Source organism: Atta cephalotes, assembly GCF_000143395.1.
Source record: "Atta cephalotes unplaced genomic scaffold scaffold00048, whole genome shotgun sequence".
Classification (NCBI taxonomy): Eukaryota; Metazoa; Arthropoda; class Insecta; order Hymenoptera; family Formicidae; genus Atta; species Atta cephalotes.
Genome location: NW_012130112.1, coordinates 805731 through 830940, shown reverse-complemented (window position 1 = coordinate 830940; position 25210 = coordinate 805731). Strand labels below are relative to the sequence as shown.

At 31.8% G+C, this 25210-nt stretch overlaps 3 protein-coding genes across 3 annotated transcripts in view; 1 reads left to right on the top strand and 2 right to left on the bottom strand.

The window, feature by feature from the left end:
* The first annotated feature begins 1905 nt into the window (after positions 1-1905).
* LOC105622689 (protein pellino) lies at positions 1906-5727 on the top strand. The gene is made up of 7 exons (XM_012204102.1): positions 1906-1940; positions 3277-3459; positions 3544-3775; positions 4417-4623; positions 4703-4990; positions 5063-5394; positions 5528-5727. Exons 1-7 carry the CDS (start codon positions 1906-1908, stop codon positions 5652-5654), a joined length of 1404 nt encoding a protein of 467 aa, XP_012059492.1. The 3' UTR covers positions 5655-5727.
* Positions 5728-6220: 493 nt separating this feature from the next.
* On the bottom strand, positions 6221-7859 carry LOC105622688 (60S ribosomal protein L32). Its single transcript, XM_012204100.1, has 4 exons — positions 7822-7859; positions 7524-7642; positions 7139-7291; positions 6221-6429 (listed from the first exon to the last, which is right to left on the bottom strand). The coding sequence occupies exons 2-4, from the start codon at positions 7614-7616 to the stop codon at positions 6271-6273; spliced, it is 405 nt and encodes a 134-aa protein (XP_012059490.1). The 5' UTR covers positions 7617-7642; positions 7822-7859; the 3' UTR covers positions 6221-6270.
* A 12853-nt stretch (positions 7860-20712) lies between these two features.
* LOC105622779 (cell adhesion molecule 2-like) overlaps positions 20713-25210 on the bottom strand; it is a 7981-nt gene continuing 3483 nt past the window's right edge. The window contains exons 5-6 of the mRNA XM_012204191.1: positions 23850-24114; positions 20713-20786 (exon numbers count right to left, since the gene is read on the bottom strand). Coding sequence (XP_012059581.1) covers positions 20713-20786; positions 23850-24114 — 339 coding nt within the window. The remainder of the gene's footprint in view (positions 20787-23849; positions 24115-25210) is intronic.

Genomic DNA, 25210 nt, shown 5'->3' with positions numbered 1-25210 from the left:
TATAACTTTTTACGAATCTTCCGACATTATAAATATATATGGCCCTTAAAAGTGTGTATTGAATTTATTTATTAAATCTTTGCCTTACTATAAATAAATGTATTTACAATATAAAAATATGAAACTAAAAATAATGAAACTGAAAAGATTAGTTACACAGACACCTCTATGCGAGATAGAGCGTGTACTGAATATATTTATTATTCTCTGCTTTAAAATATAAAATTCTGCATTAAAAATAAAAATTCTCTGCTTTAAGAACACAAAATTATATAAGAAAATAATTTATATCTTTAAAGTGGAGAATTTATGTTTTTAAATGAAGATTTAATACATATATACATATAATACATATATAACATATACATGTACTAGTCATATTTAGGACTAAAATCTGCTTTTCTAAGAGCTAAATATAATTATGTAATGTCGGAAAATCCGAAAAGTTATATTGGAAATAAATAGTTAAAAAAAATGAGTATATATTTTTCGATCTCTCCCAGTTAATTATCACTGTTAGAGTTGCAACAAAGATTTTTATCAAGATTTTTTTTTGCAAGAAAAAACATAAAAATTCAGAGAAGGCCCTATTATAAATAATTACCGGAATTAATTAATCTGAGAATAATCTCCTAATTTTATTTTGCATTAATATTTATCCCAATTCTGTAACTCTTATCAGCAATGCCATCGTTACATTGTTGTTTTATCATATCATCATATGTCGTATTGTCGTCGCAGATATTATATGTAGAAAAAAGCTATGCAAAACGACAGTGTAACAAACTGTCGTTAAAGTGTAAGTACTAGAATACACAGTCTGATAAGTTGAAATTTGTTCTTCCCTATTCCTATTGCCTGTATTTTATATCCCAATTAAGAGTCACTTTAACTACATATCGTATTATTAATTGTTGTAATTTATTAGTATTTTTGTATGTACATATTATGTTTACTTATATTTTTTTGAAAAATAAGGGAAAACTATTGTAATTGAGTTTTATTTTTTCATTGTCAAGATATAAAAATCAGATGACTATTCTCGGATTAATAGAATTTCTAAAAAAATCTTGTTGACAAATTTGTAAAATATTATTGTAAAAGAGTTGATGTTTTGCGATTCCTCATTATTCCAATTAATGTGGCTTAGATCCGTCGAAGGAAATTATTGTATGGGCTTTTTAATGTATATTTTTAACAGCATGCTAGTAAATAGATGTATGTGTGAAGCTCGACATTTTTAGTTTCATAAATTACTACTTATTGCACTTTATTTTAGCTAAAGCTATGTATGGTATTGTAGCATTTTCATAATGCGTATAAATATACAACTAAATTAACAGCAGTCGTAATAGCCCATTTATGTGTAGGTATCTAGAGAGAAAATTTGAGGATGATTCGGTAGGAATATCCGTATACAATTCATGAAAGATCTATTTAGAAATAACCATCAGACAAATTTAAAACAGACTCAAAGAATTTTCGACACGCTAAAGTTAATTTGATTTCTAGACCTATTTAGTGTCGAAGCATACAAATTATAGGAATAACGGTGTATCGCGCAAGAGTTAAAAGAATTGAAAGCAAAATGTCCTCTTTGTTAACAATAGTTATTACGAGGCAAAGATTACGTACGCACTTTCACAGATATGGAAAATTTGATTACGCAAAAAGTTACGTCGGCAACTCATCCTGCGAACAGAATCCTCAGTTAATTATGATCTTTATATTGAATGTTTCTCATTGCAGATCATAATTACCAATTCGCAGCTTGCCACGTGCAAATGCAATTGCTCAGATTTGTCTGCAACCGCGTGAAGACCCTTAAGACTGCCCGTCTCCTTACCAAGTACCCTTTCAAGTACCATGTGGAAGTAGTAATCTATAAATCCCACTGAAAGGAGGATGCCAGTAACTAAACGCATTCCATACCCTTCGCGGTAAGTAAGCCTACGGTTTACACATTAATGTAAGCCACAAAACCATCTATCTTCTCTATCACGTACGGCTTGTGTTCAAATGGTAATTTGGATTTTCTTATAGAACGTACCGTGTATAAGAAACACGCAGCCTTTCGTAACGTTTATGTGAAAACGAAAATAAAACGCGCTTTTGTAAACAATTACTTTGTAGAGAAAGTTAAAGAGAGACAGATCACCTGTACATAGTGTACATTGTATCAAGAGCTTTTTTCATTTGTAAATTGACAATCGAAATGCCTCGTTATTATCATTAATAAACAATGCAAAATATTGAAGAAAGCGTATCAAATTCGTTCGTTTGACAAATCAACTTGATGCAAATATATATTAATAACATTAAGTCACCTCGCTCGATATAAAATATTTAAACTTTGCTGTACAGTTACAGGTATATCTGATATCTTTTTGCTTTTGGGATCAGAAAGTATTTCCAGTTACAGACATCCTTCTGTTCGACGTTTTCATTATCATTATTAACATATTAATTCCACACATTTTAATCTCCAATGAAATCTCCTTTTCCTTGGTGGAAGCTATAATTATATAAGATTAATGAAACATTTAGGGAATGAGAATAATTTGTACAGTTTTAACACAACATGTATTGTAACGCAATATATAATTGCTATATTATATTATATATTCATCCTCCATTTTACTCTTATGATCTCCTAACTAGGGCTATTATGACTGCATTGTTTCTATGAGGATTTATTTTTCTTTTTTGTAAAAATCTTAATGAAATGAGAATTATCATTGCTTTACGAGCTTAATAAGTAAAATTCATAATACTCGCTATAATTGATTCTTCTGTAAATTAGTTGTTTTAGAAAAAATTAATGTATGTATGTATGTCTTACTTAGTTGTTCGTCATATTATTCTATAAGAGATGATATACTACTATCATTATTTCTCTCAGCCAAAAATATTAAAAATCAAAATAAAAACAGAAATTATAGTAATTACTTCAATAAGAGAAATTCTGATGATTTGTGAAGTTATTAAATGTCCTGGTTAAATTTGCAAAACTGCAAATAGGAGATAAAATTTATTTCTGAATTAATTTTAATTTGATAGAAATTTAATTAACTATCGAAATTTAATATTGAAAAATATTTGTAATCAAATATATCACAACATATCTTGCTGAAGTTTCGTTAGAAGAAAGAGATCGTTCCAAGTTCATCAGAGAATCTGTTTATTATCGTCAAGAATAAAGAAAAATGGTAGTGGCACATCACTCTACGTATACATAGATACGAACAGTTCATTATACCGTGTATTTTACATTAGATCCGACGGCGGTAGTAGCGAGAGCCCCTTGCTCGTGGAAGAAGGTGAGACAGTCGGTGCACCTCACAGTCCACGCAATATACACAGTCACAGCCATTCACATGGCAATCCACACCGATCTCACAGTTATCATCATGAAAAGCCCAAACAATTAGTGAAATACGGTGAACTAGTTATACTTGGGTAAGGATTCCCAGCAAATAAAATGGATAATGTAAAAAGAATAGAAGGTTAATGACTAATGAATCTTTCTGACGACTTTCACAGATATAATGGTTACCTTCCACCTGGTGATAGAGGAAGAAGGAGAAGTAAATTCGTATTATACAAAAGACCCGTGCCAAATGGTGTTAAGCGTAGCAAACATTACATCGTTAAAACGCCCCATAGTTCGCAAGCTATCCTCAACACAAAGCAGCACTCGATTTCGTACACACTTTCTAGAACACAGGCTGTTATTGTCGAATATACAGAAGATGAAAAAACGGATATGTTTCAGGTAAGCCCGAAATATTTTGTGGACTACAGAGTTATTATACCCATAGTATGTATGTCCACGATACATACCCTCTATTGCAAAATTTCTAAATTTTATTTAAAAATTTCGTTTTTTATGAGATTTTTGTAATTTTATTTATTAATTATTCAAAATACATTTTACTAAAGTAATACAGTCTTTATAGTAATTGTATATAATTTTTAAATATCTCTTAATATGTGGGAGAAAATGACCTCGAAATATTCTGTATTTCACAATTTCCGAAATTATTAAAATGTTGTCCTTTCAGCTTCATTTTCAACTTGGAAAAAGAAAATTAATCATAAAAAGCTATATCAGGCAAATGTGATGGATGATCAAGCTTTAAGACTACGTGTTTACTCTTTGTTCCATTAATTTTCTTGATAAGTGTCAAAAACGTTCTTTCACTTTTAACGTCACTGCAAATAAATAATATAACGTAGAAAAGTGTAACTCTACAGAGTTAGAAATAAAATTTCATAGAAAATAATTCCATACTATTTCAGTAGATAGCTTTAGTTAAAATATAGTCTGTAGAAATAAATTCGGAAATTTTTGAGACAGACCCTGTATGGAGCTGTGCGCAGCAATGTATATATTTAAATAATATATATTCGTAGATCGGTCGTTCGTCCGAATCGCCTATCGATTTTGTAGTGATGGACACATGTGCGGGCAGTGGTGATGGTGGTCCCGCTAATGAAGGACGTGTCGCTCAAAGCACTATCAGCAGATTCGCTTGTCGGATCCTGGCAGATCGATTGGATCCCAGAATCGCTAGAATCTATGCTGCAGGCTTTGATAGTTCAAGAAACATTTTTTTAGGGGTGAGATTCGCAATCTACGATTAACTGGGTGACCTGATACACTTTTGGCAAAAGTAACTTAATAAATATTTTTACACAGGAAAAGGCAACTAAATGGCAAGAGAATCGCGAGATTGATGGACTTACGACAAACGGAGTCCTGATAATGCATCCGCGGGGTCAATTCTGTGGTGGCGAGGCGCAATGTGGTTTCTGGCGGGAAGTTAGTGTAGGCGGTGGAGTTTTCTCGCTCAGAGAAAGTAGGAGCGCTCAACAGAAAGGCAACGTTGTAGAGGACGAGAGCAATATTCTACAAGATGGTACTTTGATTGACCTCTGTGGCGCCACTTTACTTTGGCGGTCGGCCGAAGGCCTCGCGAAATCTCCGGTAATTTACATCGTCTTTAGAAAAATGTATAAAATCATAGTTTATATTGCTAAATGCATATTTTTTTCTCAGACAAAACAAGATCTAGAGGAATTAGTTGATGCTATAAACGCCGGCAGACCGCAATGTCCTGTAGGCTTGAACACATTGGTTATACCACGTAAAGCAGCTTCGGATTCGACGCAGCAGCAGCCATACGTTTATCTTAAATGCGGTCATGTACAAGGACATCATGATTGGGGTCAGGAAAAGGATAAAGTTACGAGAAGGTGTCCCATGTGCCTTGTCGCAGGGGCGGTAGTAAAACTGTCTATGGGAATAGAACCTGCCTTCTACGTAGACTGCGGACCGCCCACTTATGCATTTAGTCCTTGTGGACACATGGCTACAGAGAAAACTGTCAAGTTAGTAACGCGCGTCTATTGCTAATTATTCACACTTTTGAAAATAAGTTATATAGATGTTATAAATCTTTCAAATATATACTCTCGTCTCTCTCCATTTTCCTTATTTATCGTTTATTCTTCTCTTTTGCAGATATTGGGAGAAAGTAGCCATTCCACATGGCACAAATGGCTATATCGCGATCTGTCCCTTCTGCGCGGTACCGCTCGAGGGAACGCCAGGATATGTAAAACTAATTTTTCAGGATAATGTAGACTAAAAATATAAAATAATGGAAACATGTAGAAATTAATAACTTCTTAAGAAATATAAGGATTATTGAACTCAATGAAGAGAGAGGAAGTTTTTCTCGTTGTTAATCATTTCTTGGCTTAAACAGATTATCCACATCAGATGGGTTGATAATACCCCTTAATTAAAAGTTAGAGACTAGGAGTGATAATCTCTAAACGCGAGAAACGCGTATATGAGGTACAGGTGAAATTGAATCCGGATCAGAGTCGATTATGAGTCGATCATCTTGGGCCTAAAGCTATATCATAATGTTGCACAGGGTTTGTATGTGATAAAAAAGCTGCACAATATTATAACACTATAGTTACAACAGTTACAGTCATTAAAAGTTACAGAATAGACTCATTATGTAAAACTGTTCGCGATTAATTAATAATTGATCAATAACAGTAAATTTCGTCAGAAGAAATTTTGTGATGTTAAAAAACTTATTACTTTTGTATACAAAAATTTTTTGTAAGTAAAAATTCTGATATTGTACATTTACCTAAAACTGAAGATATTACTAAGAAATGAAAGAAAACTAGATACAAGAAATAAGTTTTTAATATTTTATTGCCAAAATACACGAAAAGTAATGCTTACTCGTTCTCTTCCGAACGTAAGCGTGCACTGGCATTTGTTACACGTATCGAAAGTTGTTGAGCACGCTCGACAATGAGTTTCCTCTTCTTACTGCTAACAGCATGTGCAATCTCTGCACAAAACTTGCGATTTTGCATCATTAAAACTTCAAGTTCCTGTAAAAAATAAAAAAAATCTTTTTGTTCATTTTGTCAAGAAATCCATAAATAGAATATGCAATTATGCAGAAGATTCAGACAACACATTTGTTTATGTGTAATAATAATTCTAATTTGTATAAAATGTCCTTCAGATTCGATTTTATTGAAAACTATGTTTAAAAAATTTTTTTAAATTCAATTCATGGGAATTTTAATAAGTAATTCATACTAAATAATTTTGACAATTTTTTCAATATATACATTATTATATACATTATATCTCAGATGATATCAATAGAATTAAATAATTGTAATAGATGTCTTCAAATTTAATGTACATTACAATGTTTGCAGGATTAAAGAATTAAACACAAATATTTTGAAATGTAATAATGAAAAATTTTTGAAATATTTGAAAATATATATATTCATATTTGTATGTTCCATATTATAAGAGAAGAAAATGATCATGATAACAAAAGAGAGTTAATATTAAATAATTTTGAATACTTTCCATTTAGTGATATAAATTGACAAATATTATTTTGTTTCTTAACATTCAATGAATAATAACGAACATTTGTGTTAAATTATGTCATCAAATAGAAAAGCATTCTTTAATAATTAATTGAGGCGTCATTTTATATATATATATATATATAAGGTTATATATATATAAGGTCTCAATTAATTGAGTTTTAAGAATTTTTGAAGTGACAGTTACCTTTACATTATGTACAAGGACCTTGCGGAAACCAGTTGGCAACATGTGACGCGTTTTCTTGTTACTACCATAACCAATACTAGGCATCAAGTATTGGCCCTTAAAACGCCTGCGGACTCTATTATCGATACCTTTCGGTTTACGCCAGTTGCGCTGCAAAGTGTATGCGACATTATATATATGTATAGATATACTTTTTAAATTATTTTATAGTTAATTCGAAAGATCAATCTCGGAGAATAAAAGTTTAAGTAATTAACAAATATATAACGTTTTAATAACAGTGTGCAAAAATTAATGCTATAATATACAAAGTGTAGGCAATATAACCAAATTTTACAAACATGCTCACTCGATTAAAAAGGATAAAACAAAAGATACTCACTTTGAGTTTATTATATCTATCACTCTGATGCCTAATAAACTTCTTTGTTCTTTTTTTCACGATTTTGGGTCGATAAACTGGTCGAATAGACATTTTGAGTTCTGCTTAGCAGTGTATCACTGAAACAACAGATAGTAATTGAGTCACTCCAATCATAAATGTTTTCACTTATACCTCATGCCTAAAAATATTGCACTTTCACACTCCAGAAAATCATCAATAATTAATCAGTTATTACATTACGTTTGCGTTATTAATGATTATTTCAAAAAATGCGGATTCTCCATACGATACATACCCGCTGCAAATATGTCGAAAAACAGAAAGGCAGAAAAAGATTTTGCCTACTGCGCGCCATCTACTGCATACTGGACGTGATTAGGGTGCGATCACGTGTAGCGCAATATGCGATAAGAGATAAGGTACATTTTCACGAGCCGCTCAAACTGCACAAGCTGTGTTCCAAAATTCACTGCGAGCGAATAAGCATTTTACCTGGATCCAACCAATCATGTTTAATTGCTTCGGAAGCACAGCTGTACAACGAGATTCTCTAATAGCGTTTTCAAGCGGATTTGCTTCCATTTAAGTTGGATAATATTCTACTATTAGTTGATATTACATATTTCATCAATAGGAGAGCATTTATTATTAATCCAACCTAAGTTGGTGCAAATCCGCTTGGGTCGAATACGCCATAAATATTTTATCGATGATTATCGATCTATCGTTAACTAGAGTTAGATAAATCGAATAATATAAAACATAAGATACAAGAAATTCAACCAATCCGAGTTCTTTATTTCATGGAAAGGAAGAAAACACGAAGGATTTTGATTGATATATTTTCTTAAGCTTGCATTTCGAAATCAACGCTTCATATTGTCGCAACAAACTTGCGATCAGCTTGCAACTAATGTAAAACCGACTTTATGTAGAAAAGAACCAATGGCTTTCTGTGTTCAACAGAACACAACAGTTTTGCAACCGTTTTATGATTATCTGTTGAGATAATGGCTCCTGAAAACGCTTGCAGCGCGGCAAAATGAAATGCGGCAACCAATGAATACATTAGAAGCTGTAAGTTTATTGGCTACCGCCATTACATGTTGCCGTATCTAAATCGTCTAAGGTTGACTTACGACGCTCATTTTCAGACGTCTAAAAGTCTATAGTCGACTCAGAGTCGACTTTGTGCTGTTAGAGATATAAGTAGAATGAGAAATGATCTTATGGCTCCTACACACTGGACGCTTGCCGCGCAGTAAAATGTGATGTGATAGCAAATAAGTTCCTAATGTGTTTTAGTTACCGCGTCTCATTTTGCCGCGCGGCAAGCACATCCAGTGTGTAGAAACCATTATCCTAACAGCAACACAAATGTCGATATATCGACAAGTTGATTTTGCTAAGTCAGGCCTTTAGAATCGACTGTGTAAGTCGATTTTGTACAGATGTCCTTCTAATATCGATTTTGGGATATCAAGTGCGATTTACGCTCACAAAGCTTAAATGTGGAATCATTTCGTCTTTGTTGTTTAACTATAATTAAACAAGGATGAATACTGCTGATGAGCGTTGTGAACATGAATCAGACCACAGCCTAGAATAGTTGACTTAAAGTCGGCTTATAGTCGTCTTTAAAGTGAGACATTATATAATTTAAAGACATCTCCAAGTCATTTAAAGTCGATATTGGAAGGATGTCTGTACAAAGTCGATTTACAGTCGACTCTAAAGACTTGACTTAGCAAAGTCAACTTACTGTCGATATTTACGGACATCTATTTTTCAGACGTCCAGAAGCTATAGTCGATTTAGAATCGACTTTGTGCTGGTAGGGTAGTCGTACAATGTCCCATTTTAAAGATGACTGTAAGCCGACTTTAAGTCAACCATTCTAGACTATGATCATGCTCATGAACAGCATTCATCCTTGTTTAATTATAGTGAAACAACAAAGACAAAATGATTTCGCATTTAAACTTTTGTGAGCGTAAATCGCACTAGATCTAAAATCGATATTGGAAGGATATCTGTACAAAGTCGACATAAAGTCGACTCTGAAGGCCTGATTTAGCAAAGTCAACTTATAGTTGACATATCGACATTTGTGCTGTTAGGAATATTTCAGATCTAAAAGTATAATCAATGCAAAGAGAACTTCCAACAGTTGCAAAATAAACATTCTCTGAACGCAGCCAATCATATTAAAGAATCACCGAGAACAGTCAATACTTCTCTTGTCCGCCGCAGCGCGGCGCTTTGAGAGGCGATTTCGCGCTTCTTTTGTTATTTCAAATGCGCTTTGCGTTGGTTGGCGAGTGCATTATCGCGGACGATCGTGGAGTAGAAATCATTCGAATCACGTCTGCGCGTTTAATAAGTTCGCGATCACGATCGATTTCCAGAAGCGCATCCGGTCGAGATGTTGCCTCGCGAATATTTTTTCCGAACTGAAACGTAGTGTGCAAGATAGTGTGCATGGCGTCGTCTCGTCATCGTGCCGCGCGTGTCGAACGTCATAACGAAGATGCCGTGCGATGACATCCAGTCTCGAATGGTCTTGGAATCGACGGGATCCAGAAAACATCCGCCATCGAATCCTTTTCACAGCGAATAACGTAAATGATCGTTGCCAGGTAGACGCATTACATTCTGAAATTAACACCATTAATATTTTCGCTGGAGTTTGATCGTACTTGTCTTTCGCGTATCGAAGCTTCGATCAATCGTTAACTTAATTGAAACTGTTTAAATTACAAATCATACACAAAGTGTAATTAAAATTTCAACCATTGGAATTTAGAATGACAGATCTAGTTCCAATTGCTTATTTAGATACATTTTCATATGTTGCTAAAATAAGCAATTGGAGTAACAGATTTTTCGCTCGTTATTCAGCGGCTGAAATTTTGTAGTTTTAACTACAAGCGTCAAATGCTCAAATACTATTATGTGCTGATATATTATACTTTGTCGACCTTGATCACCATTGACTGCAAATATGCACATAATTTAATTTATTTTTTTTTTATTGCTGATCCAGATAGAGGATTCAATGCAATCAGAATAATCTAATAACTTTAATTCAGCGTATTAATATCACAAATACATGAAAAATACAAACAATATATCCAATCTGTCGTTTAAATATCAAATTTAACGCTTTTTGCCCTTTTTCATGTATAAAATTATCACTCTAATAGTTTTGCTACAAAAGTCGTCATCTTTTTTGTCGCTGAAATGGCTAGTTTGAGCAGCGTGAAAATGCACTTTTTTTTAGCAACAATGTGAAATTGTATCTTTATTAAAGGTTGTATTCCGATAGCTGTGTCAGAAATATTCTTTTGAGTTACAAGGTTAGTAACGTTGTAATTAACATAACTTTAGGCGCTTAGACATATTTTCGTTATCCAACTAGAAGTGACCGCGGCTATTTTCGTTTAAGTCCTTATGAAGTCTAAATCCACTAAGAATAAAATGATTTGTAATATAATCCTGAATCGTGATTAGCACATGCTATGTCAAGATGATACTGCAATATCCAGATGTTAGAAGATCCAGAAAACTCAGGGCTTCTAGTGTATGGTAAACTAGGTGCGTATATTAGAAACATTTAATAAAATTTTGTATTCTCAATTTGCCGTCTAATAAATTTTACTCTATTTTCAGACAATTCTGTTTTGGTTGTCCCAAACAATGAAAAATACATTAATTCCTGCCACATGTGCATCTTAAACAGGAGTCTGATATATTATAGATTTGTCATCCTGATAAAAAGTCTTGACAGGCATAACTCTATAAGGAACTGTTTGGCTTCTACAAAAGCGTCACATTTCAAAACGGGCTTTGTAGGACCGAATATAGGTTTCCTTTATTTAATTAAATTTATTCTCCTTAAATAAATTCCAATCTCAATGTCTAGTCTGATCCAGACTAGTCTAGTTTAATTCGATTTTAGTCTTTTAGTGTTTAGATTTGTTTCCAGAAAAATATCCTTTATCAAGAAAAAGGGTGAATCCTTTATTTTTCTTAAGATTATGTATTGCTACTTTAATGTTTGACAAGCAGATAATACATAATAAAATATAGAATAGGAATGTTCTCTTTCTTTCTCTCTCTTTTTCTATGGAAATACATTTAATTAGAAGAAATAAAATATTTTTAAGATAATTATAATAAAAAAATTTTTGTAATCATTATAATAAGAGAAATGAATATTTTTATAATAATTAAGGCGGGAATTTGTAGCACATAAAGAACCAACAATACTCGACGATATTATAAGTGAATAATTTTAATAACGATGAAAATTATGTACATATTTACAGGCTTGTAAACACTTATTCGTAGTATGACACGTATGTAAGGGTCTTACTATTACTTCGTATGAAACTCTTTTTTACTCGATTAATGGATATAAACTTAATGTTTCGCGCGGATCACGCAGCTGTTACTTTCGCGCCTCAACGAGCCTCACCGCACTCGAAAATGCATTGAAAAATACTTTCGCGTTTATACGAAAAATATATCGAAAGAATATACTTCGAGCGTATCGAATGCTGTGTGTTTGATTCAGAAATAATAATGTAAGCGCCGCATGACTTATATTTTTATCCTGGAAAGAGTAAGAAATGTCCTAATTTTTTATTTAGCATCATCTTTTACAAAAAGAGAAATATATATCAAGAGATACGATTAAAAAGTATATATATATACTTTTTAATTGTATCTCTTGATATATATCTCCAGATACAATTTTAAATCGCAAATTGAAAATAGATTGTCCTCTTGTTTTATACCCCTTTCGAAAGAAATAGTATATAAAACTTTATAGGTAATATAAAAAAGGATGTTAAAAAGAGACCGATTTTCGCTCATAAAAAGATGTAAGTAAAAAGTATATGTGTTTTTTTTATAGATTTTTATAGACCTCCTAAATAATGTTAATAAAAAGTTCGGGATCGATAGGGAACATTTTGAAAATTGAACATGAATATTTAAAATTTCAATATTCTTGCTTATTTTTCAAGGTGTTCCACGAACTTTTTAATAATTTTATTTTATTAATTATTTAATCATATTCAGAAGGTAAAAATTTATTAAAAAAAATACTATTTTTTGCTTACATTCTTTCGGACAAAAGTCGAACGTTTTTTAATACTACTCTACTTTACTCTAAAACTCAAATTTTCGCCTAAAAAGATATAAGTAAAAGAAATAATGTAGATTTTAATTTCAATTTTCAAGATGTTTTCTATCGATCTCGAACTTTTCATTAACATTATCGTATTCAAGAAGTCAAAATCTATAAAACGCTATTTCTTTTACTTACACCTTTGTGAGCAAAAATCGGTCTCTTTTTAACATTTTTTTTGTTAAAGAATGCTTCCAAAAAAAGAAAAGAGCAATATGCTTTTTTCTCCTTTATATATTTTCGCATAGAAGACTTATAAAATCTATATATAAAATAACGAATTCTCAGTTAACTCATCTTCTGTCATTTAGTCGCAGAATAAACTTCTTACTTGGATATATGTTTGGGAAAATACGTAAGAAAATCTGTCATTTTTAAACATGAAAAATCAGTTCTTTTTACTGCACTCAATTTTTGGCTTTATTATAAGGCTTCGCTGTTATTTCTTTTCAGGATAAGCCTTGTAGAGTCAATGTTGCGGCGCCAAAAAATCGCCTAGATCTTTATTCTTTTCAGATATGTGTCAATTTTTTCTCGCTTTCTTTTCTCGCGTGAGCAAAAGCGATGGATCTTTTCTATTTTACAAGGGAAGTACACCATTTGTCGCGTTGAAAACGGAATTCCGTCAAATATTTGTGTCGCGTATTTTCCGCCGTGGGAAAACGCTCCGAGCAAGAGGCGCGTTTTCACGCTCAAGTGGGCGAGAAGGAGGAGGAGGAGGAAAAGAAGAAGTGGGAAGGGAATGAGGATGAGAATGGAACATTATATGGAGCAACGCTCATATCGAGAGAATTTTTTTCTGTCATATAACTTTTTTTATATCAAGTACTCTCGTGGATATGTTCTATAGGCTTTGCTATATCGCGTAATACGAGTTTCAATCACAATAACATTTTTCTTGTTTTTTTTTTGTTTGTGTAATAACATGTAACGCACCGTCCATAATGTACTCGCAATAACTACAAGTTCTTAGTCAAAATACGTTACAGGATCGAAATATATCCTACTGACGTAATTACGTATCGATCGACGCCAACAGTTGATAACACGCAGATGATGATTTTCCGGCCTTTGTGCTATTTTCATATACTTTCGTGTTTTGATAGTTGTGTGTGTATATATATATATATATATATATATAATATACATGTAACACAAACGCACATATCATTCTCTTACTTCTAAAAATAGCACGGCTTACAAAACGTGATTTTCAAGTTATTATCACGAATGAGTTAAATAAATATTCCTATCAATCAAAAGTTTAATATTCTTATCAAAATTCAAATATTTTTATCAATCAAAAACTTTTTATAAAGTTATCAACTTAACTTTATGAAAAGTCGTCAAAATTATTACAACCTAAAAAGATACTCAATAGTTTTTTTTTAAGGGTTATGAAAATCTTGTTAATAGAATGTATTTCTTTTACCAATATTATTTGATTAATTAATAATTTTTATTAAATTGAAATTGATTTTTTCCTAGAAAATTTAATTTTTTAGTGAGAGAGTGATATATGTATATATAATATATGTGTATGTCTTATGTATGTATATATATTTATGTATATTATATAATAGTGTACTCTGTTGCGATCAGATTTTCATTTGCGATTACGCACAAAAGCTTACGATAAAGTCGAATCGATAGCGATGGATAAAGTGACCTTAATAGTGTTCACTAGGTAGCCATAACTAAACGGAAGAAATTTTATTTCAAATTATATTATCCAATAAATTTTGTTGATGAGTAGTATATTATCGATTATACCAGTGAATCATCAGCATTCAGATAAAATTTCTACATAATATTTTGCTTTTTAAAGAAACCCTGCAACTCCATAAAAGTTTGTATAAAAAAGAGGTAAATAAATAAAGAGATAAATAAATTCCGTGAATGTTTAACGAACTTCATTTTTATAAAATTTTGTGTACCATGACAAACAAATAATGCAATGTTTTGCTCAAAGCAGTTCGATGCTTTTTTAAAATTCGATTCACGACAACAATTTAATTCTACCTGGTTTTATATGAATACAAATTTACTGGAATGTCACGTTACACGTATTCGCGTTATTGATCAACACCTGGTGTAATTCCCTTGCTTCGATGTCTAATCGAGAAAAAATACTGATTCAAGCGGCGTTTGTTGATCGTCATTTGTTCAATGCTGGCTTGAATTATTGTTAATTATGAGAACACGTCGGGGACAAAGCTGAGTGTTTCTCTCCTTAGGCTCGGCCAGCGTGCGCTGTTGGGAACATTTCAATATCGATCGAAAATACGATAGTAATTTCGTACGCATGACATATATCCGATATGAGATTAACTATGCCTTACAATTAGTCAGAAGAGGGACGACAGCAACCCGATTAAGCGTTTCGCGTGGTTATTGAGCGGGATTCAACTCAATCGCGTTGCGATGTCTATGACTTACGCGCGGGGTCAGGGGGCCCCGATTTATACATATAACGAAAGGCTCACTTATAAAAGATCCGGAGCAAGTCGCGAGTTAATTGTTGCAATGCCACATAGTGAAACCTAACGAATCTAATGTTTGATAGAGATTTCCATGTTACAAAAAGTTTTCTTTTTAACACATCTTTTTTTTGTATGTGTAGAACATTGTTGTGCCATATTATATTGTTCAGGCTCATTTCTATCAATGTAAATTTATTTTAATCTCTTTTTATAATTTTTTTTAGAACTACTTAGAAGAAGAAAAAAGAAAATTAAATTGAAATTAAAATTAGGATAACTTTGATCAAATTCTAATTAACGAGCATTATTTTATTAAGTAATATGAATAAAACTATTAAATCAATTAATAGAATTATAAAAAATATTAAGAATAATAAACTGTATATTAGAAATTTTGTCTAAAGTGGTTTTGTCGATTTGAGTTAATTGCTGATTAAGTTAATAATAAAAGCTGATTTAATTGATCAAAGATACCTTTAAGAGAATCCTAAAATCATTTTATCGATTATTTTTCAAATAAATATTTTTTAAACTTTTTATATACGCCAGATTTAAAAATTCTTTTCCATAATTAAATTATAAACTGTAATGTAGTCCAAATCGATCGACTTTATGTCAAAAATGAAAAAAAGTTGAAAAATTACAGTTTTGTTATTGGCTTCTAACATCGACTCGTAATAATATTTGTTTTATATACAAGTTTATACTTCGTATGTATAAAACAATTTTGATTTGGACTAGGGATTACATGAATAAACAATGTTGAGTTTTTAGAATTAAGCTCAGATATTTAATATGAAAAATTAGTTAATCAGAATATTTGTACATGTGTGCATGTGATATTGATGTAATAGTGTGTAATGATGTATCAGTGACACATAAATTGTATGACCCATATTCTGTCGAATCGTCTTTTATTGATAAAGGTACTTTTAAGCATATAGGTTATGTTACACTATATGTTATACTATATATATATATATATATTCTTAAAAGCTTTATCAATAAAAGAGGATTCAAAATGTGAGCCTAAATTCTACTAAATTGGTAAATACTACATCGATATTATATATCTATATTCACAAATTTCAGGCATATTGTTCTTTTATAGTAAAACTTAGCTTATTTCTACAAGTATAGTATTGTTCATTTAATTTCTATTGCAAATTATGGTTATTTTATACGTATAAAGTATAAAGCTTTTGTATAAAGCAAATATTGTTATGAATCGACACTAGAAACCGATAATAAAAAATGTAATTTTTCCATTTTCCACAAAATTCAGTCCACATTGCATTATTGTCTCTACTTTAATTGTGAAAAAGGATTTATAATTTTATGTAAACAATAAAAAGATTATTGTATCTGAAAATAATAGCATTTGATTGGTATTACAAACAATACACGCCTATTCAGAAATGTTTGAAAAAATCGATTTTTCAGAAATCATATTTTTTAAAAGTATATGATGTGCTATATGGGCCTGGAATATGTAACTCTGTAAGTTGAAAAATATTTAAATTGCATTTGAAACTTCAAACGAGTTTTCCTCAAAACTATTTTTTCAAAGTTGGTGAGCAAGATATCTCAAGAATCGCTGCACCAATTTATTTCTAACTTTGTGTTTCTTTAAACATTAAAATCTAATTTTTAAATTCATATTTAATCATTAAAAATCGAAAGATTTTTTTTCAATGTGTATTTTTTATTTTATGAACTAAAAGATATCCATTTTTTAAATAAAAATCGATTAACTTTGAACAATTTCCATTTTGTCAGAATTTAATTTATCTATTGATCGATTAAAGCATAGATAAATTCATATATTAACTAAATCTTTTTGAATTTTTTATTTTTAATGATCGAGTAGCATTGCTCATCACAAAACGCTTTTTCGCCGAAAAAACAACTTTTCAAACATTTGTTATGACTTTGTTATAAATTAATATTTTTGCATAAAAAAAATATAAAAATCTTGTCAAGAAAAATTCTTTTAAATACAAAAACTTTTATACAAAATTGTACATACATATATTTAAAAAAAAAAATTTACAAAGATTCGATTTTTTTTTTTTTCGACTTCGTGACTAGGTGTAACCCTTTAAGGGGATTCTAAAGTAAAGCCTAAACACCAACGAGAACGTTGTTGTCCGATAAATTGCGACACATTGATATATCTTTACACTACTACATCAATATCGCACATAAATTTTTATAGAACAATAACGTTTTAGAATTAGTCGTTTAATTGTAAGTTTAATTCTAAGATTTCCACGTTGTCTGTGACACAATTTCATAAGTACAGATTGTAAAACTTTTATATCACGCAAATGTTACGATACTATTAGCTCTGACGCCATATTGGATTAAGAAATGATAAAGAAAATGTCAATTTAAGTAATATTTTTCGTTTTCATATACTTTCACTAAACTCTATCTGATACGTGATCTAACAGATACGTGAAAGAAAAAAAAAGTAATTATTATATAAAAATTATTGCGTTTAGTTGGTAAAATAAACGACTTTAGGATTTTCTTAAGGAAATGTCTGAAATGCAATAATTTAATATCGTAATTTCTTTTTTCTTTTTTTACAGATTTGAAAATCCTTTTCCAGAATTAAAGTATACACATTAATACGTGTCCATGAGATGGAGTTTAAGCTGAAAAAGGAAAAAAAAATTTTTGTAATGACGTCTAGAGCTATTCTTATCGTGGCAACATTTGTTTCATATAAAAACTTTTCGTTCTATCAGACTAGTAGTTTACATGAACAAACAACATCGATTTTAGAATTAATCCGAATCCTTATGTAAATACCGGTCTTTTGATACCGAGCTGATTATTAAAAAGCAGATTATGGAAATAAAATTTACTCTATCACCCATTTTTCCGTGTTTAGATTTAGATGACTTAATTCGATGAAAATGTGTTACGAAAAGACTATGTATAAAAGAACAATTTTTGGAAAACTTGTAAAATTTAGTTGAAACTTGGCACAAACGTTCCTTAGAGGGTCTAGATACTCATGATAACATTAAAATTTATGCGATAAAACAGATGACTTTAGGATCCCCTTATCTACAATAATCTACTTTGATATGCATATCTGCAATCAGTTATGATGCTTTTTCTTAGCAACATTCGATATTCGGGCTATTTTTATCGACCGAAACTTACTAGAAATTAAAGATATAAATACATTCACAAGGGACTTCGCATATGTAACCATGTATTGCGGAATATAGTTTCTGATAAGTTGAAATTCTTATTCTCTGTTTCTAAAATTGTGCGCAATCTCTGATACATGAGCTGCGTTTCGTTATTCACTGCGAGTACTGGAAATATCTCATTTAATATATTAGGTGTACAACTTTGCTTCCGTCGTTTTTTTTCCGAAATTCGAGGCTTTATTGTAAAAAACTGGTTATACATTTATGATTCAAAGTATTGTCCATCGCTGACCACTACTTTCTCCCATCTTTCGGGTAGCGTACGAATCCCGCGTCGAAAAAACTGGTCATCTTTTGAGGCTATCCACGAATCGATCCAATTTTTTACTTCTTCATAAGACCGGAAGTGCTGGTCAGCCGTGTGCCATTGATCGAAACAAGTGATAGTCAGAGGGAGCAACGTCTAGAGAATACGGCGAGGAGAGTAGGACTTCCCATTTCAACGTTTCCAAGTATGTCTTGATCACTTTCGCAACATGGGGTCGAGCATTGTCATGCTGCAAAATCACTTTATCGTGTCTCTCGTTGTATTGCGGCCGTTTGTCTTTCAATGCTCGGCTCAAACGCATCAATTGCGTTCGATACCGATCGCCTATGATTGTTTCAGTCGGTTTTAACAGTTCGTAATACACTACGCCGAGCTTGTCCCACCAAATACAGAGCATGACCTTGGAGCCGTGAATATTCGGAAAACGGCGGAAGTAAAGTTGTACACCTAATACGTAACGTAAACTATAGATTTTCAGTACTCATAGAATAATGAAACGTAATCATGATTAATAAAATAATCGAAAGAAACGTAAAAATGGTAAAAATGGAAAAATTTTTTTGCTGCATATTGCAAAGTAAATTAATTTTTTGTGAGATTAGATATCTAAAATTATCGAAATCAAATTAGACGTTAATTATTAATTTCACGAAATAATTTCTCTTATGAATAAATCTTCAGTTTTTGTTTGAAGTTGTAGATGATTTGTCGATCGATGTATGAGCATAAAAAAATCACTCGCGACTGCTCTTGTGGTTATTATAATTATTAATTCTGTTTTATATAGACAAATCGCTGAGATGCAGGGTGGATGTAGGAAATAGACAATAGCGATTCCAATGAAAGCGTATTCGTGGGGTCCAAGTTGACCCAAGAAGATTATTCGGTTTTGGGAAGATCATCATCCGGCTGTCGCGAGTGGACGCGATCGTTGGATGAATAGAAATGATATGTTGTGAAAATAGAAAAACTTTGTAAAAATCGTAGTAAGAATAACATTGTATCTCGTAAGCGATATACAAAAGACGTCGCCTTCTGTGATGTTTCCCGCTAAAAAGATTTTGGACGATCTAAATGAACGCGCGGGGAATCGATCAGCCGATCGTTCGTCTTGCGCGCGCATGAGAATACATTTATAGAGCCTAGAACGCACGTTTGTAGGGTAACTATCCCTATGACTGTGTTGTTATTAATGTGTCTTTGTATTTAAATAAGTCATAAAGAAAAGCACGAATAAATAAAAAAAAAGTATTTTTTTTATTAAGTTAAATTATCTATAGTAGTACACGATACCAAAGTTAATATTCTATTTTTTAACTATTAGAATATAGAATAAATATTTATTCGAGAGATATGAGGAATTTATGTGAGTTCAGTGATACAGCAACATTTTAAGTTTGTCCTTTATTAGTGTGCTTTGTATTGGAGTTGAGAACGTTTAATTACGAGTGTACATTGAAACTGTAAGTATAATTAAAATAATAATTTACGCAATATTAATTTAAACAATTAGATAATTAGATTATATCTATTATCTGTTTTAGTAATTATATAAAATGAGTCAAATGCAGATAAGCATACAATTTGAGGACACGTTAATAGGACACTAATAAGGACAAAAACATTTTTTTTGTTTTTATAAAAAATAAAATATTTTTTTAGATTAAACAAAATTATAAGAAAACGAAATATTAAAAAACTGATACCTACTGATTTCAAGCAGATAAGATTAAAACTATAATATTTAATAATTAATTTAGTATATGAATAAGTTAAAGGCACACTAAGAGGGATAACTACCCTAATTGTAGATTTTATCGTACGCCACGACGACGTGTAAATGGACGTGTACACTTATTATATGCATATTTGTATCGCTTTATTTTATGCGAATTAGTAGTAGATAGGGTGAAACCGATCTCTCCTAACGTTTATATGATTAGCAATGTGGAAAAAGAAAAGAAAAGGGAGAAGAAAAAAAAGGAAAAAGAAACGTTCGTCATTATTATCGCGCGACTGCGATCGATGTGATCAGAGCAACGATGAGGATCGTCCATTGGACTGCAACACTTGTGGATCCTGGAACATTAAAGACGAATCTTCGTTAGCTTCTTTCTTTATTATTTTTTTTTTTCTGAAAAGTCACTAATTGCCTTTGTTCACGAGAATAAAAATGTCTCGGTTCGGATATAGAGCTTTGACAACCAAATTCTTTTTTGACATTGAAAAATTGGACTGATAAAATTTTTTAAAAATACTAAAAATTGAAAATATTTATACAAAATGCTCAAAAATAAAGATTCGTAGATGAAGAGGAAGGGATAAGAATTTAAGCGAAGGATAAGTAGATATGAAAAAGTAATTATCAGGATAGATACAGAAGGATACGAGAATAAGGAAAAATGTTAACGCTAACTTACATGAAAACTGTGTAATATTTGAGTACTTCAATGTGATATTAATGTAAATTAGTGTGTCTGATTAGAAAACTGATACTTAGAATACAAAAGATGAAAAAAGACTATAGGTTTAGATAATAGTAGAATAAGATTTAATTATTAGTTTTTAATTAGCTATTAATTGTCATAAATAATATTACAAGATATTAATTACGTAGAGATTAAGAGAAGAAATTGTAAATTAAACCTCTTCTTGACATATAAACTGAAGTAGTAAATATTCTATTCTATTCTAATATAGTTGTTGATGATGTACTCGCATAAGAGACAGAATCTCTACTCGCTGAGGATTGTAGCGAATTTGCGATGTGCATCCTTTAAACGGCTAATTTGGACGCCGAACTATATCCCACGTATTCATTTCGTGGAGCCCGAGGCTCGTTCTTGCCGTAATTTAATTCGGGATTTGAATACAGTGTGGCTGTAATTAATCAGTTTTTATTGCGAGACCCGGGCAATAACACTATGGCGGATTAAAGCATCGAGTAATTAGTTCCCGTTGTGATTAATGCCGCATGTACGGCCACAAGGATTCGTTTCAATACTTAGAGCTTTAGTCCGATAACTCCTCATTACTTGTGACCAGGCTTTTCGATATCCAAAAATGAATTTCCCTCGCGTAATATTACATAAATGTCGTCGTGTTTTAAAATGCCGTTTACTAGGAAACAAATAACTCCCAATTAACTTGAACTTTAAAGATACAATTGATATTTTGATGTAGTAAATGAAAAACTTTGCTTATTTTATTAGATATGGATCATCCAGGTAGAGACAACAAATTATACATCAAACATAAAGAATAGATTAAAACTGTATAAAAATCAACAGTTGAAATAACTGCAGAGCAGTGTTAGGATCTCATCAATGTAATGTGTGAGGTACATTAATTTTATGTCAGGAATTGGAAATAATTTGATATTTGTAACCGTTCCCGTTACAGTTACTTTTTTGACAATGAATTGGTAACGGAATTACCTTTCTTTGAATTTTATGGTTACTTTTTATATTTTATATTTATTTATAACATAATTTTTTTATATTTTGATTGTAATTTTTTATATTTCAATCTTCAATCTTTGAGCTGAAATCATAATTTATTCTTAGTTCAATATCATTTTATATAATACCTCAAGATGTTAATAGGATTGTGTGACTAGTTTATTATAAATAGTTTACTAAATAGTTTACGTCTTAAAAATGCCGTAAACCAATATCACAGAGCTGTATTAACTTAAGAACAACTTTATTAGGAATATTTTAAATTTGACAGAAGTAATGTCATTTATTACAAAATTTAATTTAATTAGGAATACTTTAAATTTGACAGAAGTGATTACAAAAGTTATTACAAAATTTATTGTGAAAAATATCACCTCAATCAAATTATGTTTCAAAAATGAAAATCTAATCGGTGCGTGATTTGTAGAATTAGATATGCATATGTATATAAATTCATTCTAAAATATTATTATGTACAACAAGTTCTAACTCGGACCGAAAAAGCATTTTTCTCCTTAGATGTGTTTTCACGTATCGATCTATAGTATCTTATTATTATTTATTACTTTTATTAATATTTAAATAAAAAATATTGTAAAATTTTTTTAGATTAATCTTATTTCAGTAAGAAAATAATAAAAAAGTAATAAAGTGATACTTTTTAAGTAACAGTAAACAAGTTACTTTTGAGAATCTGTAACTAGTAAAAAAAAACTTTCCAATTCCTGCAACTGGTCTTATTATAGTTAAAATACTTGTAGATTTTTCTTTTTGTCCATCCTTTTCTCCAAGATTAATACAATATTCAGGATAGTTTTTAATAGTGTCATCACAATTAATTAATGACTGTATATATAAAAATGATGCCTGTACCGTAGGTTGCATAAATTCGCCATTAACGAGCATTCGTTGAAAATATGTAGATAAATTTGGGTAAATGGTTCAAGTTGTAAAATATTACCGGCGAAAATTAATAAAGTCTTTTAATACAGTAGATTAATTAACACGTTACACATGTGTATGCACAATTACGAAATTATCTATTATACGATCGGAGTAAACTCGTAAAAAATCTTTTATATTAGCGTAAAAAAAGAAGGGATAAACAAAATACGCCATAATATTTTGGCATGAGTGCATTCGCTCCTCAGTATATCGAATCCGACAGCGAAATAATCTTACGAGTTAATGTTATTTTGAGGATTTCTAACCCTCCTTTCTGCGTAGAGTTTGACCTAAGTGAATTTTTTGTCGTCCGCACCCCTGCTCGTAATCGATAATTTATCGTAATTGCAGGCTTCAGAGATTTGAAGGGGTTTAAAAAATCGCGAGGGTGCGAAAGCGCTTCTAGAGAGAAAGAGGGGCGCGTTACGAGAGAAAATTGTAAGTGACACGAAAAGTAACAGCGGGAGAGGGAAATAACTTTCTAATTGAACGTATAACGTTTTATCCTCCGTAATGAAACTACAGGACTAGCTACGATTTCGCTAATTACGATTATACCAATAATTAACGTCGGTGCAACTGGACCTTAATGATTTTAACTTGCACTACCAACTTTTAGACAAGGTAAAAGTTGAATTCAGTATTCGGGTTAATCGATAAAATGAAGAAAACGTTGCACAATTGTGATATTGGTATAGGTAGGAAAGTAATGGATGATATTCGAGGAGAAGCTTACCGTTCGTCAAATCCTCGCGAGTATGGCTCTGTGCCCGGGTCTCGCGACTCTCCATTATAGGCGTTTTCAGAATGCTCTCGTCGCCCTCCACGCTCTCTTCGTTGCTCTGTAGATAGACCGTGGCTATTGTGGCCAAGCACTTTAGCTTCATGTCGCCTCGCCTGAAATGCTTGTTCGCGACGCGGAATTTCAGACCGAGTCTCGCGGTCTCCAGGCCATTCCCTTCGTTGACAACATTGGGCCCTATCAGGTAGTCGGTGTTAACCTGAAAGCGTGATGCGTTTTTACAACGATCCGTGTCAAGACTATTTTTAAAGGCATCGTGACATTTCGCACTCAGAAAAAACTAACTGTACAAGTTTTATATTATGTAGAATTAATGTTTTCAATGTGTACATTATAAACATGTGAAACTTGTACAGTTATATTTATATAATTGCATTTATTATTCTTTTTCTCTCAGTGCGCGTGATCGATTGTTGCGATGAACGTCCCGCGCGGGGCAGAGGATTGGGATTGAGCAATTAGATAGATTTTTATTTAGAACGTAGACTCGCGATCCGGGTTACGCAGCATCGACGGCACCAATTAGGCGGGAGATGGAAAACAGATACGCGATTCTGTAGAATGCAATTTGAAAACAATTAAGAACGAGAGATTGCGCTCTTTTGATCCCGGATGCAAATTTTTTTCGTGAAACCAATTACGTGAAATTGCATGAAGCACCGAAGCAAGATTCTAATTATTGCACGATAATGATAATAACATTCATCAGCAACGCGTGCGCGCGCGCTGTACGTGCAGGCAAAGTTATTTTAAAGTTAATCTTTAATTCGGTTAAGCTATGCGTCCGCAGGGCGGAAAATTTCGCTAGAATATAACGCGGTAACGAATTTTCTAAAAAAAAAAAGACCCGGAGAGTTCCGTAAATATTAACGATACATAAACGGGATCGAATAAATGGAAAATACATAAATGTTATGGATTTGAAATCGATATTCAATGTTGACACGAGAGACAGTCGACGTTTCAACTTTAATTGGGGACGCTGACTGGTATTTTATCAAAATAAATTTTAAATTAGAACATTATCGGAGAATATTTTTCGAGATTAACGCAAATGGACACGCGCGCGACGCGCATACACGTCTTTGTGATGAAAACAGAGCGGAACAAAGCTTTGATTTATTTAACAAATTGCATATACGGCAACTTCGTTGTGCTTCATTTTTCTCTTTTTCCTCTCCTCTCTCTCTCTCTCNCTNNTCTNTCTCTCTCTCTCTCTCTCTTCTCTTCTCTTCTTCTTCTTCTTACTTCTTACTTACTTACGTTACGTTACGTTACGTTACGTTACGTTAACG